The following is a 16710-nucleotide window of genomic DNA, read 5'->3' as shown; positions in this document are numbered from 1 at the left end:
CGGGTGCTGATGATAGGCTGATAGGCTGATAGAGATAGCGCTGCTTTGATAAGTTACTACGTATGTACATGGGATAACGTGATAAGATCATGCCTAAGCGAGCCTTGTCTCTTTCCGTGCCGTCGCCAGCCAGTCCAGCCTCATTAATGAGCCCGCGTTCGTGCTGCGATGCCTCCGATCGATTGTCCGCTAATCACCATGTATATATTCGATCGCTGCGTTCATGCAAGCACCTTATTTGTACGTGTTTACTATTCATGGACTGACGGATTGAGTCGATACGCGAGGTTGTTTAATGACCAGGTAGCATCACGGTCGATGGTGGCTGGTGTCATCGGCCAACGAATCTCACGCCCAGACAAGCCTCCCTGGTCTGGTTAGTCTACACTCTACAACAGTGCAACTTTCAAGGCGAGACTGTACTCAATCCAGTAATAACACGGTGATGCCCCACTGGCTGAATTTTTCGTTTTCACTCTCAAAGTTTCAATGTCATTAGGCGCACGCCGTGGAGTCGTACTGCATGACAATGGTACGCAGTACGTCCCGTACCGCGATACAGTTACCAGTGCCTCCATGCACTCATCACTATGTAAGTATCTCCTCAACCGTGTTCGCAGCCAATGGCCCAGAGATGATTCGACACGGTGTATCGAGTACTAGCGCGGACTCTACGGAGTATGTCCGTGTCTGTGCATTATCTTGACACGCACGTCCATCTACTACAGGTCTTAGTCTTGAGTCTTGTAACTTGCAAAAGTGAAATGGGTCTCGGTGGGTCGTGACATTATGGCATGAGTGTCACGGGAACACAACGCTCGACGCTCATTGATTCAAACGGCCGAATCCGTTGCGGTACGGACTCTACGGAGTTTGTACACCAACTCGCCCTCAGACTGCACTCTGCACACTGCACTGCACACATGTCTAGTTTGCCGTCCCATATCTGACCATGCATTGTGCATCCCTCATCCGAGCCAACCATACCACTCCAGCTGTCGGACGAGACTGGAAGAAGCGAATGACAGTAGATGGCGCCACGTCCGCGTCACAGAGTCTGCCATGCTGCATGTCGATTTTTTGGCGCCTTTGATGAATGGACGAATACTTTCATTCTCTTTCTGGGATGTTGCTCGATCGTCACCGCGCTAGCGCGTCCAGATTACGACCTTCTTGAAATCGCCTGGCTTCGTATATGTCAGCAGCACAAAATCGAAGCCAAAACCTTGACTATCTAGATATCGCTAGTTCCGAGTCAGGTCATGACTTTCTCGCTATTTTCGGCATCTGTTGAATAATGTATTTGGCTAGCATGCATACGTCGTTTAAACGCACAACACGCATACGAAGCATATCATCTTTATTCACGTTTAGCCGCTTCCCTTTTCAGAAATTATTTGCAGATGAAGATCTTTTCGGCATGCGGGCTTTCAGACCGCTATGTTTTGACAGCACTGTGGCGGGGGATTCGGCTGATCGACAAATCGGGGATTATCCTCAGGGCGTGGTACTTATCGATACATATTCACTTTGGGTACGTGGATACCGAAAATATCGTCAATGATTGCGGAGTGCGAACGAAGATACCTCATTCTCACGAGTACATCTGACTTACCCGGTGCGGCTCTGGCACACAATGCTCAATGCAGGGGATCTATCCATTACCAGTGCGTTTGGCTATTTCGCGTCTTTTCATTTCCGAGCGCATGTGACTGCAATATGACGAATCAGGTCAATCGCATGCGTTTGTGCAGCAAACCTTCGTCCTTCAAGGTAAACTTTTTGGATTAATATGTGAAGGTCCCACTGGACTCTTATCATGATGGGAAATCAAGGCTTGAAGCTCAGACACCGGATAGTGTGTCCACTTTGCAAGGCAGACACTGGCAGGATTGCAGATGACAGCTGTTCAACATCCACCAAAGGCAAATCCATGCACTTAAATCAATAGTTTAGGTTCTTCATGCCAGGCTAGTTCTTGTCAAGCATGCGACCAGCCTCCAGGTAGGTCAATGACAAGATTTGCACATTTGCAGGTAAAGCGGCGTAGGCTGCGTAGGCTGTAGCAGGGTTTATCCCGGATTCGCTACGGATATTGATGTGATCTGTCTGTTTAGCGATATCTCTGTATGACAAGACTTGCAGGTATTTTTCTAATGTTCTACTCTTTGATTTCGTGCTTATTTGATCACGTTTATTCGGTTCCTATACCAAGAACACGCGTTCTGATTGCTTCAAAAGGTTTGCCAGCATCCTCGCCACCAACCCACTCCTCCAATGATCAAAAAATGCCTCGTGATACAGACAGTCTCCAGGTCATTCATCCACAAGGATTCTAGTGCCGTACTTGGCATGAAATTCAAAGAGAGCACCTATCAGCCTCCACTGCGTCAGCAGCTTGGCACAGTATATAGTTGAGATCATCCGACATATTGTCCAATGGAGATCGATGCTGTCGTTGGATCGTATTTCGAGAATATTCACGGTAAATTGAAAAGAGCTGGTTCTGGAATGTGTGTGAACTCCATGAAAGGAGTAGCCAGCGACTCGAAATCCAGTCCTCTGAGAATTTGTTAATTGGCATGGTCGATTTCTTATTCCGCTCTTCTAGATCTATACGTTACACAGAGCACTGGGTTCTTGCTACCATTGAGGTGATCAAATGTAGACAGAGCTTCTGATAGGGAACAGGTTAACGTTGTTTCGAATGAGTATCTTCAAATTCAAATGTGCAGGTAGGAGTATATATTGACGTCGAGAACGATATCAAGGCAATAACCGTGGATACTATTCCTGCCACCCGTATCAAAAAATCACAAAGATACATCTTATCATTCGATTCTGGAACGACATCATGAAATGGAGGATTTTTAACTCGTGATGTAAGCGAATTAAGAAACTCGGCGGCCTCAACCGAGAACAGCCCACCCAATCAAAATCTTCCTCCGTCAACATCATCACGTACAAGCTCCAAGTGCAGCGTCGCCACAACATTTAATAGCACCTAGGGAAACAAAAAATCAGTGATCCCATGCCGATTGTGGCGGCGTCAGGGAAGTCACGGCGCAAGATCCGATTTCCACAGAGTACGCGAGCAGCAGCATCAGTAGCGACAACAACAGAATATCGCGGGGAAGCTTCAACAACACGCCGCATCAAAAACTCATCACCTGAATCTACCACCACCAGCACTATGCCCAATGAACCCTCTATCTCGTCTCTCTTCACAACCCTACCTCCACTTCAAGATTCTCTAGAAACCAAAACAAGCCAAGACCAAGATGAAACCGTGACAAAATGTCTTCCTTTCCTAACAGGCCGCGATGGCACATTAAAGTCGAATCTGAATGAATTCGGGTTATCGCATTTGATGAAAGATCGGCATATTGAGTACCTTTATGACTCGCTTGAAGATTACCCGGAAGGGTTTGTGGCCATGGATTCGAGTAGGCCGTGGATGTCTTATTGGGCGCTTGCCGGGTTGGCGTTGTTGGGGGAGGATGTTAGTAAATATCGAGAGCGGTAAGAATTTGTTTGTCCTGGGGTTGATGTTGATGAAGGGATTAGTGGATTCTGTGTGGTTGTCGTGGATTTCTTATTTTTGCATTGATATTCGTTTTTGTGGGTATTCGTGCTGACATGCTGGCAGGGTGGTGGCGACGTTTACGGCAGCACAAAATCCTACAGGCGGCTTTGGAGGAGGTCATGGTCAGATGTCGCATCTGGCCTCTACGTTTCCTGCTGTGCTGAGTTTGGCGTTGGTAGGGGGTGAGGATGCATATAAGGTGGTCGATCGCGGAGCAATGTAGGATTCAACTGAGACGTCTATGTTACCCTACTAACTTCACGCTCTGCAGGTGGTCATGGCTGGGACAGCTGAAGCAACCTGATGGAGGGKTTCAATTGGTCATAGATGGGGAGGAAGACGTCCGGTGAGTATCGAACGACAGGATATGAGATTGAAATATACTAACATATGCATCAGAGGTGCCTATTGCGCAATGGTGACAATATCTCTTCTAAACCTACCGCTGGAACTGCCCCCAGAAGCTGAAGTGCGCAAACATGGCTTGCGCACATTTCTAGACGGTCTTCCAGAGTATCTGTCTCGATGTGAGTTTGAGAAGTCGCTACGATAGCCAGCACTGACGAAGTGGCAGGKCAAACCTACGAAGGCGGGCTATCCGGCAAACCAGGTGCTGCAGAGGCCCATGGTGCATATGCATTCTGTGTGTTGGCATGTCTGTGTATCATGGGTCAGCCAAAGGACATGATAACAAGGTGAGATTCCACATCTGTGAAGGTGAAAGCTCTTCAACTGAAGCGATGATTAGGTATATGGATATCCCACTATTAGTATCCTGGCTCTCAGCCCGACAGTATGCACCTGAAGGCGGGTTCTCAGGTCGTACCAACAAACTCGTCGACGGTTGTTATAGTCACTGGGTAGGCGATTGTTGGCCATTAGTACAGTCAGCATTGAACGGGCCACATGGGGACGAAGACGCAGTCCCAAAAGTGCCTCAATATTTGTTTAGTCGCGAAGGTCTGGCGCGGTATATCATGAATTGCTGTCAGAATAAGAATGGAGGTCTTCGCGACAAGCCTGGAAAGTGAGTTCCCCTTGCAACCCGACAAACAGACAAATACCCATTCTGATGGCTGAATAGACACCCCGACTCATATCATACATGCTACACCCTAACCGGATTGAGCACAATACAATATTACCACTACCAAACCGAGCAAGAAACAACCTCATCACGTATAGGCGGCGTATTCGCCTCGTCATTTTCATGGAAGAGCGTACCTGCCAAGATCACCACGACCGAAGACGACGAAGCCAGCAGGGACATAGTAGACAAGTGCGATCGACTCGTGGCCTTTCATCCGATTTATACGATTCCGCATAAAAATGCGGAGGCGTTGCGGAGGTGGTGTGAGGAGAAGCCTATATAGAACTTCCCGGAAGAGAAACGTTTGTTACAAAATAGATAATACCTTGGAGGATCTACGTTTCTGATTATTGAATTCTACTGGAAGGCGGGCACACGCCAGCGAACTAGGATCAACTCTAGTTGGTTGCAACGACATCCTATAGTCTGACTATTCCTATTCTTATGAAGGCTTAAGGTCCTGTTCGCGGATTTTACATTAGCAGCCGTAGGGGCTGCCAGTCACAAATACAATCTTTCGCAGCAAGCTGTGGCCGAGCACGACTAGTGCCTTAGAGTCCGTCGTCCATGTAACCTTCCTCCCATCTTTGCATACAGGTAGAATGCTTTGGAGGCCACACCATCTCTTCTCCAGTCAAGGACTCGATCTCCGATTTCACTGTGTCGAATGGGGTGAAGAGTGTCACATCGCCTCTGTCAGTACCACCAAAAAGTAGGCCGACAACGAATGGCTTCATAGCGCAAACATTCAACGTTTTCGGCATCGCCACTTCGTTATCAGAGCCGCCAAACTCCCAACCATGCGCAGCAAGGATCAGCGATCCACAATCGCCTAGTTGGGTCCTGTGATCATTTCCATCAATGGGAGGCGTGGAAACAACCCATGCAGACCGTTTTCGAATCTCCTTGGCGCCGCCATTCTTGAGGTCAACAGGGAATTCGATTTCGGCTTTGAATTCGGTCACATGTCCCATGGTGTATTTACCTTGCCGAGACAGTTTTGCAACGACACTGATACGTTCCTTGGTATCTATAGAATTCCCCAATGAGTCCACCTCCCATGAGTTGTAGGTCGTATCGCCGGGTATACGCGGATTTTCTCTGTTCACTGGGAGAAAGATTTCTCGTGGATGCTCTCTCTCGAGACAGTCCATCCGAATCAATGCAAGGTCCATCATCAGTTTGGTATAGTCTGGACCCGATGACACCGAAGATGGTCTTTCATAATGGCGATAGCCAAGTCTTGCGACCTGAACTGGTCCAATAGTTGCATCACGTTCCGTCAATTGAAGAGAAGCTTTGAGCTCGATCAAAGTAGGCTGTATCAAGTTCACGTGTCCATCCAATCGTTCAGCGAGAGAGGGATCGGAGAATTTCACCGCCTCAATGATTTCAGTCTGCTTCGAGATTTGACCCTCAAGATCTGCGATGGCAGTGCGAAGTTCGATTTCGTTTCTTCTGCGAGTCTCTTCACCCGGAGACTGGATCACGATACTGTCGCCGGCTTGCGTATTGAAAGTAGCCTCCCTACGCTCTGTAACTCCCATGTTAGTCACGAACAACACAGTCCACGCTTTGATCAAAACCTACTACCAAATACAACATGAGCATTCGTGACTCCGAACGTTGTTCTTTTCTTGGTATCCTTGGCTTCTGTCATAACGTAGCCACCCATTGTCCCAGAAGATAAATCGTTCCGCGCAATACTGACTTCACAGCCTGGCCTCGGAGGTCGGATGTAGTTATCGGCGGAGAACTTGGGCTTGAATTCATTATGTAAAGGTGCCAAATTGTCATTGCAAAACAGTGGGCCGGTCGACTGCAGGATCTCGATACCAATATCCTCCGGAAGTATGGAACGCATTGCTTCTTCAAGTTCATCCCAAGCATCATCTTCTGCATTCAGTGCATCAAAGTAGATAACCATTTTGTGATCTTGGGAACGTTTGCCTTCCGCATATAGGCCAATAGGCACCATGACTTGCCACATGTGCGGGCGGTTTTCGAACAATTGAAGGATCTTTTGGCGATAGTTCTGACCCTTTTCCCAGTTCATGGACATCTCATTCCTCTCTTTTGGTGGGCAGGGGCCGAAACGATAAGTGGCCATGTAATGGTAGTCATAGAGTTCGACACCGATCCTTCCCTGGAACACACAGCATGTTCGCTTCTTCGTAGATCTCGGTGACAGCCTTGGCCCATGTCTTGCTGTGACTGAGACCTTTGTCGTAGACACAATACAAGTCAATACGAGCCTGAGAGACGGAGGACGAATGGGCCCGATACACCATTCTAGGTGTATCAAGGTGTGTGATGCCGTGGGCTTCCGTGATCTCATTGATGCGCTGTTTCAGTCTTTCAAAATCGGCTTCGGAGATTGGAATCTCGGCCTCATTTTCGATGGGTCGTGATTTAACGCGTGGACGAAGGAGGCGAGGAAAGCCGGCACGATACGGCCACCGAGTGTCGACATCCTCGATAGCGATTGTACGGTGAATTGCTGACATTTTCGATCTGCATATTGAATCAGCAGTGTAAATCATTGTACGAGACATGTTGAGCAAGAGCTTTGATCTGTAAGAACAGGAAGCACTAGCCAGGAAAGACATTCATCGTAACTGAATGTAGAGCACCAGGAAAGATAATCATCAATCATAATCGAAGAGAAAGCATAAGGCAAGATAGCAATTGCATCAAGGGGAAAACACCGCAAGATGAGACACCACAAAGAAAAATGGATCGACCTACTTTCCTGTAGGTTTGCCTTTGAGGTAGTTATATCTTGATTCTGTCAATGATGCTGTGGTGAAAGTTTGATATGACCTGTATGATGCCTGTGGCTACCTAGGACACTTATATCCTCTTTCCTACCAAAGTTCTTTGTACCTAGGTAGACAGATTTGTCACACACAGTTTCTTTCTTATGGAGGCCGAGCACCTCCCTTCTATCCAACAAATTTGAATCATCCTTAATTCTCCTTTCTCTATAGCATCTTTGAAAGAGCTATCAGAATGTTGCATTAATAGGTCAGATGACGAGATTTAATGAGTTTCATTGCCTAAATCAAACACCTTTCTGTCGTAAACGCAGTGGTGTTAAACATGGTCTTTGTAATCTTCGGGATAGATTCATTGACGGCGACAGTGAGATACTGTCCGAAGCTAAGGGGAGGTCTATCTTTACAGAGAGAGTCAGCACCGAGAAACACCATTTCAAACTTGTTTGTAGCGGAATACTGCTTTCAGCGGATTCGAGTACAAAGGATGGGAATAACGGATATACACCGAGAAAGCGAGTTCACGCAGGAAATCTATGATAGCGAGGAACGTAGTTTATGAGATGCCTAGTGAGAATCGAGTAACCTTCCCCTAAAATAAGACTGGAATATCGCCTGGCTTTTGTGCCGTCCGCGATCTCGATAATTATCTAGCATTTGTTTAGACGCTAGTCCTAGATTATAAATTGTAGGCGATAAATCTAAGTGAGCTTTTTTGGGAAATTAACGTGCACAAAGACATCTGAGACTCAGACTTGGAAGTAATGAAGGTATCAATGCTACCCGGGTACATTAATGTACTCGACTACAGTACCATGAGCGACACCCTATCAATGTCCAGATTGAACCCGACAGATAAACAATTTAAAACCAGCAACTCCGTACTCAAAGTTGATTTCAAACACAACGACTCTCCACATGCTAGCTCGCAAATTCTGTAGTTCCAACTCAGCGGGCGAGACCATCGGGAATTGACAACTCATCAATGCATTCGACGCTGCCTGTCTGACTAGCCACACTAGCCCCAAAAGATGCCTCTAATGCAACTGGGCATGTATGACATGCAGGCTTGGAAATGGAAAACAGATTTCTTTTTGCTCTTCGAAAACGTTATTAATTGCCCCTCTTCTTGTTGCCTGCTCGTTGTCTTTTTGGAAATACTACTTAGAACGAAACCGGTGATGAACTTTACCTATCATCGTCGATGCATGGATTGGTTGAGACCCTTCTCTGCATCTCAATGCATCGTCGGCAGTGCGTGAGAATTGACCAGGATGATGATTTATGTATATATTCACCGTAATTTGGCGGCATGTCGAGTTTCTCTTTCGACACGGAAATGCATACGGTGTTCCAATCGAATTGAGAGCCATACTAATGGAGACGTTATGGAGTCTCTCTCGGGTCTTGCCAATTGGAGGGATCGCTCAATTAATTTCACCTCGGTGCCGTGTTTAGTTCCATCATATAGTGTAATCCAGAGCAATAATTTGGTTAGGGTGATTTGGGAATGCCGTTAATGCAGAGCGAGTCCATTGTGGTTACTGTGCTTGAAATGGTACGGCGGCAATTGTCGCTGCGGGGGAGAAACGTTGTTTGTTGGATGCTGGATGCTGTACATATGTAGGAGCGGAGTTGCGGACCTAGGCGTTGATTAAAGTGTCAATTGATCATAGTAAGTAGCAGAAACAAAATTCTTCAGTATGTTCAATGTCCAGGGTAAATTGGATCAATTGGCTCCCCTCAGTCATCTTCTGTGAGAGACACATCTCTAACCCTAATCAGAGAACAACAACTTACCACTGGCACTACAAGGCCAGACAAAAACTCAGAATAAGCTCTCGGTGTGCTTTCTCTTTTAATCAGTATGAACGCTGGATCGACAAGCAACCTCACTCGTCATAGGCTCCAGCTAAAACCTCAGACTGGATCCTAGGGTTTCATCAACTGGAGAGCAGCCATGCCAGCACATCAACCCCGTCCGTCCGTTCCAGATACCTACCAGAGTGTACAACTAGCTCAATCAGCAACTTTACTTACATACACACGTACATACATACACACATAAAACACACAGACAACATACTAGGAATTTTTGTGAGCGCGCTTGTGCGCGACTTTGCCTGTTTTCTGGTTTATCCTCGTGGGGATCTGCTTGGAGGCTTAGTATTTTGTCGGGATTGTTGTAGAAGACTGGAAGAAGTAAAAGGTATCTCTTATGCGTAGACCCCTCTTCCGCTCTTTTTCCGTTCAATTTATTTTATTTTTGCTTTTGTCTTCGTGCTTTAATTATTCCAATTGAGCTTTCTGCAAAGCTGCAAAGCTGTTTGAGCTGTATAAGAAGATACTTGACAGTTCGTATCGGCAAGCAAAATTACAGACTGTTTGTCTGTCTGTCTGTCGACTGCAGATTTTTCAACCATTTCTTGCCACCTCCCATCACTGCCGAGGGGAAATATTCAAAAGATATTTTCCAACAGTTGAATCTCTCGGGCTCTGCATCCTATTTATACCCCAACTGGATCCCCGATCTTCTTTTCCTCAGAAATCATTTCCATCCCGCACTAAGATCCTTTAGTCGATACATGATATCGAACAACACCACAAGCTGCACAACTAGACAATATTGCAACCGCCTCACAAAAGGGTCCGAATTGGGCATCAATTGACTGACACAATCTGGCCTGACCTGACACAAGACCATCTATGCCTCACTCATTATCCTCTTGAGGAAAGACTGTGTGCGCGTGCGTTTGTGTTTACCCCCACCACGACAAAAAAAAAGTTCCGTTCGCGCCTCATATTCGCCCCGTCGAGACTTGGAATTGAACCTATTGGGCAGTGAGCCATCAGAAAAAGGGGTTCCATTCTAGATCATCATGTATTACATCCTCTACCTTGCAAGTATGTTTCATCTTTCGTCATCCCTGCTACTGATCCTCAACAAGCCAATGATTTCGTGGCATATGTGCTGACTGACAGTAACAGGTCTCTGCAAACGCAGACACTGGTCAGAACCACACTATGACTCCTTCCAAAGCTCCACAGGCTTCACCTGCGTAGTCCGAGTGAACAACCGCGAATACAAAACCGACTCGATCTGCGAGTCCGAAGTCATGGCCCGCGAGAACGCTGCTATGCGCGCGTACCTGATTTGTCGGAATTTCTCAGTGAATGACGGCATGTATCCCGCTGGCCATGACCACGGTGGAGTTTTGCAGGGGGTGCCCGTTGCGATTGGGACTGGGCGTGGAAGCCATCGAGTTTCTTCACGGTATGGGACTGTGCACCATGATGAGAGCGACTCGACTTCAGTTAGTGGTGGCAGTCGGAGCGGCGGGAGTAGTCCTGAGAGTCACGACGGAGCGCGATTGATGACTCGTGATCACCATGACCGCCGTCATGGGGTTCCTACTCGCGCTCTTGCTTACCGGTACTAGCTCCACAGCATAGCTGTAGGAGACGCTGCCCAAAAACGAACGAGATGAAATGAGAAATGAGAAACGAGAAACGAGAAACGAGAGAAAGTGAAAAGATCAAGACGAAGAATAAACCGACGCCTCACTGGCATTTATGACGACCCTAATGACATCAATGACATGACCATTATGATGAAATGCTATCTGCCCCGCTAGAACTGAATGAGATGATGAATAGTGGACGGGATGGTGATGATAGGGGTTTAACTGATAGCGTTGCTTGCATTTCTCGATGCTCTGTGATGACGATGATGATGATAATGACTTGACGAATCTGATGACCCTCTGTATAGAGTGCGTATGTTCGGGAATGAATATATTTTGAACGATCAATCAATTGAGAGTGCCAGTAGTTGAAAAAGGGATGAAGAAAAAAAGATTTAAGATACTCGAAGGATATAGGACATAGTTCGACCAATCGGGGAGCTTGGATTGCCTAGCTCCTGTTTGCACTGTTTGTCTGTCTACGTAACGACCGACAATGACGTAGTTGCGATGCTCACGCGTTCCTGGCGGCATCTTTTGTGTCGTCTAGACTACTCCGTAGTTTCTTTTTAAGTGGCGATCTGGCCATGTTGCCAGGTTCTCTTGATATCTTGACTGCCATGCTGTGAGGCTGTTTCAGACCTCAATTGCACAATGGTCTCTCTGGCAGTCTGTATGGGCAATGCTCGCAGCAGGGTGGCACTACAGTGTAATCTGCAGAAACCGCGATTATGCCTGAACAACAGTCCGAGGACGCTGGCAACAACAAATAAATATAGCACTCGAAGCAATCTATTCATAAGCGGGAAATCACAGATTTATCCATTATCAACCCACAATCGATTGGACGTACCGACGAATCCAAGAACTACATGGCTGCGTCAATACGTAACTCCGTCAAGGGCATCAGAAACCAACCCAACGCGAAAATCTGAGAATGAGCCTGATGATGAGTCCTCTAAACTGGATGAGGCTGTGTCGTATGTCAAGCAAAACCAGAGGAAGACACCATGGCAGAGAGAGGGTTCTCAGATACCGCCAGTGAAACGCGAGAGAGATGCATCCGCTATGACGAAGGGTAAGCTCTCCTGAAGCTTTGAGGGGTGTGATATTGACTGGAATTAGGAAAGCTCTTGACTACACCATCACGACTTTTGAAGTTGATTTTACCAGTAACGACGAAGGATTATAATGATGACAGAAAGGGTATGTTTAGTTTCCTTCCATTCACCTCTTCACATCTTCATCTGCTAATTAGAAAGACGTCGAACCGTTGGCACTCCTATTACACTCCCAGCAACCACTATCATATCTCGAACGCTTGATCCAAGCAGAAGTCCCGCCCATCACAGACGAAAAGGGCAAACTGCGTCCACCACACGTCTCTTTTCTAGCCGTCGAGATCGAAGACGGGACGATTCAGCCCAGGAAACCAAAAGCCAAAAACTGGGTCGACGAGTCAAAAGATGATGAACAGGAGTCGCTGGACAGAGATGAAGAAAAGTCGTCGGTAGCGACGAGAGACTCTCAGATAGCTCGACTCGGGGACGTCTCCGACGAGAAAGAGGATGTAGGGAAGAGCCTTGACGCTGAGCGCAATACAGAGACAGACAAAGAGACCGAAGCCCTACGCAAGGGCTCCTTTGTCCGATGGTCCTCATCCACCGAGCTGGGTGACTTCATTCGCGACGCAGCGCGTGTCAAAGAATTTCTCGTCGAAATCGAGAACTCACCCCTGGGCAAAATCCCTGTAGCTGTCCCCTCCTTCAATGACCGCACCTACTATCTCCGCATGCGACTACGCAAACTCTCCAAAAGCCTCAAAAATCTCGCCATAATCAAACAAGAATGCGACGTTCTCGCCCACCGCGGCGCGCAGCGAGTCGCCCTCGGCGGCCTCGGCGTGATGGTTTCATGGTGGTGCATCGTGTACAAACTCACCTTCGAGACCGACTACGGATGGGACACCATGGAACCCATCACGTACCTCGTCAGCTTATCCACGCTAATGGGCGGCTATGCCTGGTTTCTGTACCACAACCGCGAAATCTCGTACCGCTCCGCGCTCGATTTTACGGTAAACCGTCGTCAGCAAAAACTCTACCAAGCGCGCGGAATCGATCTGCAGGTTTGGGAGTCGCTGATCGAGGAGGCGAATTCGTTGAGGAGAGAGATCAAGACTGTTGCGGAAGAGTATGATGTGGATTGGGATGAGAGGGGGGATGAGGAGGATGAGCGGGTGACGGAGGCATTGAAGAATGAGCGTCGACAGAAGGAGAGAAGGGAAGAGGCGGAGAGAAAGCAGGAAAAAGAGGATGAGAGAAAGGCTAGGGATTAGCTTTACCTACGTAGGCATCGAGGGTGTAGATACATGCATATACACATACATAGCTTGATATTGTTATATACCTAGGTCGGGATGAAATAGCGAATACACTAACGTCTTTAATCTTGAATATAGTGGCATATTGCGAGAGGCAAGATATTATATTCTCTCCTTCTGTACAACATCACCTGCTCACGCATGCTAGGCTCGAAGTGACTCAAGGTAAATCAATAACAGCAGCTGGATGGAGTACTTGATAAAAGATGACACAGACAGATGAGCACGGATATGAAAGATGGATATGAATGGATAATGGTATGATATGATCCTTGAATCATAGAGATATGCAAAGTCTATTCAAAATGGGATTTGAATCATCAGACAGCTGAGATATATAGGGCAAAAAAGAAGAGAGAAAGATAAAAACACCACGACCAATTGAAAAGCAGGCCCCCTTTACAAAATCCACAACACATGCAAGGAGAATGTAGATGATTTCAGCTTTTGATGTTTGAAGTTCGAAGTGACAGTTTACTTCTTCTCGGCTTTGGGACTTTCAGACTTCTTCTCTTCTTTTGTTTTCTTCTCGTCCGGGGTATCATCGAGGACAGGCTCCTCGCCAAAGAATCGTCGTAGGATGTTGGCGACTTCCTTGTAATCAACCTGTACATCTTTCAGGGTCTTCTTGATTCCTTCAATGGACCTTTCTCGCTCCGACTCGTCCTTCTCATCTGGTAGATCCTCCTTGCAATGTTGGATCTTTTCACAGGCGTCTTTGACCTTTGTCAGGCCTAGGGTGGCGGATGACCCTTTCAAAAAATGACCGAGCTGGGAGAGGTCGTCAAAGTCGTTTGCGGCTCTGTATGATGATGACTTAGTCAAAGATGAACTTTAAGACTTGAACTATATAGGCACGTGTCATAACCATTCATGTGACTTGCTCACGTGCCCATTATAGCCCTTGTAAAAACACCATCAAGAAAATGGATCTCCAATGAATGGTCACTTACAGTGCCTTTTCCATCTTTTCAAATGTCCCCTCTGCTTGCTCAAAGAATCCAAACACAATTCCTTTGCTGAAATCTCGCTCCTCCTCATCGTCGTCCATCTCAAGGATCTGCTCAAATGTGTTGTAGTCGAGCTTATCCTGGTAATGTGTAAGATCGGGAGGACCTTCCTTTTTCTGTGCCATTGATTAGCATACAAGCTCTTAATGAGCAGGTTTACGACACACGTACGGAGGCCTCCTTGGAGGTCTGACTGGGCGCCATTTTGGAGGCGATTATAGAGTCTTCTGTAGAAGAAAAAAGCGCTTTTGTGGTTCGTCCAGATAATTGGACGCTGCTCTCCGTTCTAGATCGAGAAATCGAGATGTGCGCAGATTAACACCGAGTCGTGTATTGGAGTTGTCTGCGCGCGCAACCGTAAAGACCAGACCAGTGATGTGCAAGCAACCGGAACGTTTGGCGGAGAGAGATTGGTTTAGGAGCTGATTGTAAGGTAACTGTAAAAACGAAAGATTAGTCAACATTTCTGAAATGCGGGTGACGGCGTAGGATTTTTGTACTCGCCTTTTGAAAAGCCGCGCAGGTCTTCTGAATTTGTAATTTGACCGTATACGGTTGCTATTCTGAGGTATGTTTTGGGTAAGGGTCGCCGAAAGAGATCTTTATGTTGAGGAGGCCGCAACGGAGGGGTAGGGCTTGATGAATCTATCAGCACCCTGACTATAAACTTATTAGCACAAGTCAAAGCCATGCAAATCATACACAATACCTTTGTTCAGAACAAATCAAAGAATACTGGATGATGGTCAAGAACGTTCAGGGGTATCACTCTTCCTGCAACGTACCGGCGCTGCGATAATAGATAGCTTCAAGAAAGAGAAGAAGAAAAGAGGAAAGAGCCGAAGTGGGAGACAGTATGTGGAGGGGCAATCAGATAACAGAGGGGAGTCTCGGTGATACGTTCTTGGACAGGAAGTAATAAGCGTCTCGAAGAGTATTCGCCGACGGCGCAGGTCTGACAGAGAGGAAATAATTTGTTCAAGTGACCGGGTGTCAAAAAGTGATGGTGGAGGGCAGAGCGAGAGGGAAGAGAGAGGAGGACTAAGGGAAAGCGTAGCGCGCGGGATGAGGGGCTGGTACGGTGGTTGCTTTTCCAGCGGTTCAGTGGGACACACACAATAATAGTTCCTCCACTGTCAGAAGCCTCGATATTACGACGACGGATATTACTACGCTGCAGCTTGCTTTCCCTTACTTTTTCCTGGAAGGAGTAGGTTAGCAGCTACTTGCAGGGCTTGTTTTCTCAGAAGCAATGCGCTACACTCAGACAGATACTTGCATCACATCCATGACTACTGGTTCACTACGTCAAACGAGCACCGTCAGCGTTCCTTCATCAACGGTACGATATGAGATAAAAGTGGAACTCACTGATACGTTCGGCATCAGACACGGAGAGTCAACACCATCGCGATCCCTCGAGGACGGAGTCTGCTTGATATTTAGTCGAGGTCGCGTCTTATGTCGCTCGCTAACGGCAGAAGTCTCCCAGCGCAACGAACTTACGTAGGGCTCATGTACATCATCATCGCTGCAGATCGTGTTCGGGTCGCCCGGTCAGCATGTCGTCTGCTTGACTGAGGATGCGTCATAAGAGAGTCGGTTCGCAGACAGAGCAGATGGGAGAGAGCCGGCACCTATGAGACACACGGATATAGAGAGACACGCTACGGATGCATGATGAGATCTTTTTATGGGTATCTGTATGACGTGAATGCCGAGAAAACTCCCTTAGCCTCGACCCGTACCTGAGCTGGTGCATCTACTCATATGGACTCCATACTGACAGAACTACGTACTAGAAACCACACGTAGTAGAATATAGCGCTCACGAACACTATGTTGTATCTGGCTAGTCTGCTAGAGTGTACGGAGTATCTATTGAAACGTGACTCGGGCACAGCGATTGGCCAGCAGTAGAAAAAAAATAGAGCATTTCGAGTGTGGGGTGCATCCACCAATCAGAGCGAAGCTATGACGTCGTGGCGTGCGCCGTGTCGCGGTCAGTGCCAAGCCTGCACAACCGCCAATGACGTCGTGCCTTCCTACGTAGGGCCAGACACTGACACAGTGGTTGGCTTCAACTTGGTCGTCGAGGAAAGAGCAAGCCACATCCTGAGGCCAGGGAAAGAGCACCTGCCGTATATAATCAGCGTGGCTTCCTAGAGATCGTAGACTGCGTAGATGGGTTTTCTCCCTGGCGAGATCGTCAAAAAGATCTTGGGTACGAGAGGGTAAACTTCGTCGACTGCTCAGGGAGACTAGGGGCTGAACGGGAATTGCGACGACGAAGGCTTACGGGATTAGAGCAAAACTCTCCTGTCTCATTCGTCACATGCCCCTATTAGTCAGTCAGTCAGTCAATTTGCCCATTGCCTGTCTATCAGGTCGAGACTTTGT

At 47.3% G+C, this 16710-nt stretch overlaps 4 protein-coding genes across 4 annotated transcripts; 2 read left to right on the top strand and 2 right to left on the bottom strand.

Moving 5' to 3' along the window:
* Positions 1 to 3193: 3193 nt before the first annotated feature.
* Positions 3194 to 4959, top strand: BHQ10_001845 (uncharacterized protein; the record flags this gene model as incomplete). The annotated part of the gene is made up of 7 exons (XM_040873926.1): positions 3194 to 3522; positions 3650 to 3805; positions 3858 to 3932; positions 3986 to 4113; positions 4197 to 4281; positions 4335 to 4613; positions 4671 to 4959. The coding sequence occupies 7 exons, from the start codon at positions 3194 to 3196 to the stop codon at positions 4957 to 4959; spliced, it is 1341 nt and encodes a 446-aa protein (XP_040730350.1).
* Positions 4960 to 5227: 268 nt separating this feature from the next.
* Positions 5228 to 7183, bottom strand: BHQ10_001844 (uncharacterized protein; the record flags this gene model as incomplete). The annotated part of the gene is made up of 3 exons (XM_040873925.1): positions 5228 to 6210; positions 6267 to 6745; positions 6813 to 7183. 3 exons carry the CDS (start codon positions 7181 to 7183, stop codon positions 5228 to 5230), a joined length of 1833 nt encoding a protein of 610 aa, XP_040730349.1.
* Positions 7184 to 10332: 3149 nt separating this feature from the next.
* BHQ10_001843 (uncharacterized protein) lies at positions 10333 to 13255 on the top strand (the record flags this gene model as incomplete). The annotated part of the gene is made up of 5 exons (XM_040873924.1): positions 10333 to 10357; positions 10442 to 10886; positions 11820 to 11995; positions 12043 to 12123; positions 12180 to 13255. The coding sequence occupies 5 exons, from the start codon at positions 10333 to 10335 to the stop codon at positions 13253 to 13255; spliced, it is 1803 nt and encodes a 600-aa protein (XP_040730348.1).
* A 519-nt stretch (positions 13256 to 13774) lies between these two features.
* BHQ10_001842 (uncharacterized protein) lies at positions 13775 to 14514 on the bottom strand (the record flags this gene model as incomplete). Its single annotated transcript, XM_040873923.1, has 3 exons — positions 13775 to 14102; positions 14254 to 14426; positions 14482 to 14514. The coding sequence occupies 3 exons, from the start codon at positions 14512 to 14514 to the stop codon at positions 13775 to 13777; spliced, it is 534 nt and encodes a 177-aa protein (XP_040730347.1).
* Between the last annotated feature and the right edge of the window lie 2196 nt (positions 14515 to 16710).

The sequence above is a fragment of the Talaromyces amestolkiae genome (assembly GCF_001896365.1).
Source record: "Talaromyces amestolkiae strain CIB chromosome Unknown scaffold2.1, whole genome shotgun sequence".
Taxonomy (NCBI): domain Eukaryota; kingdom Fungi; phylum Ascomycota; class Eurotiomycetes; order Eurotiales; family Trichocomaceae; genus Talaromyces; species Talaromyces amestolkiae.
Note: the sequence above shows the minus strand (reverse complement) of the source record. Positions and strands in the feature narration are given on the sequence as shown.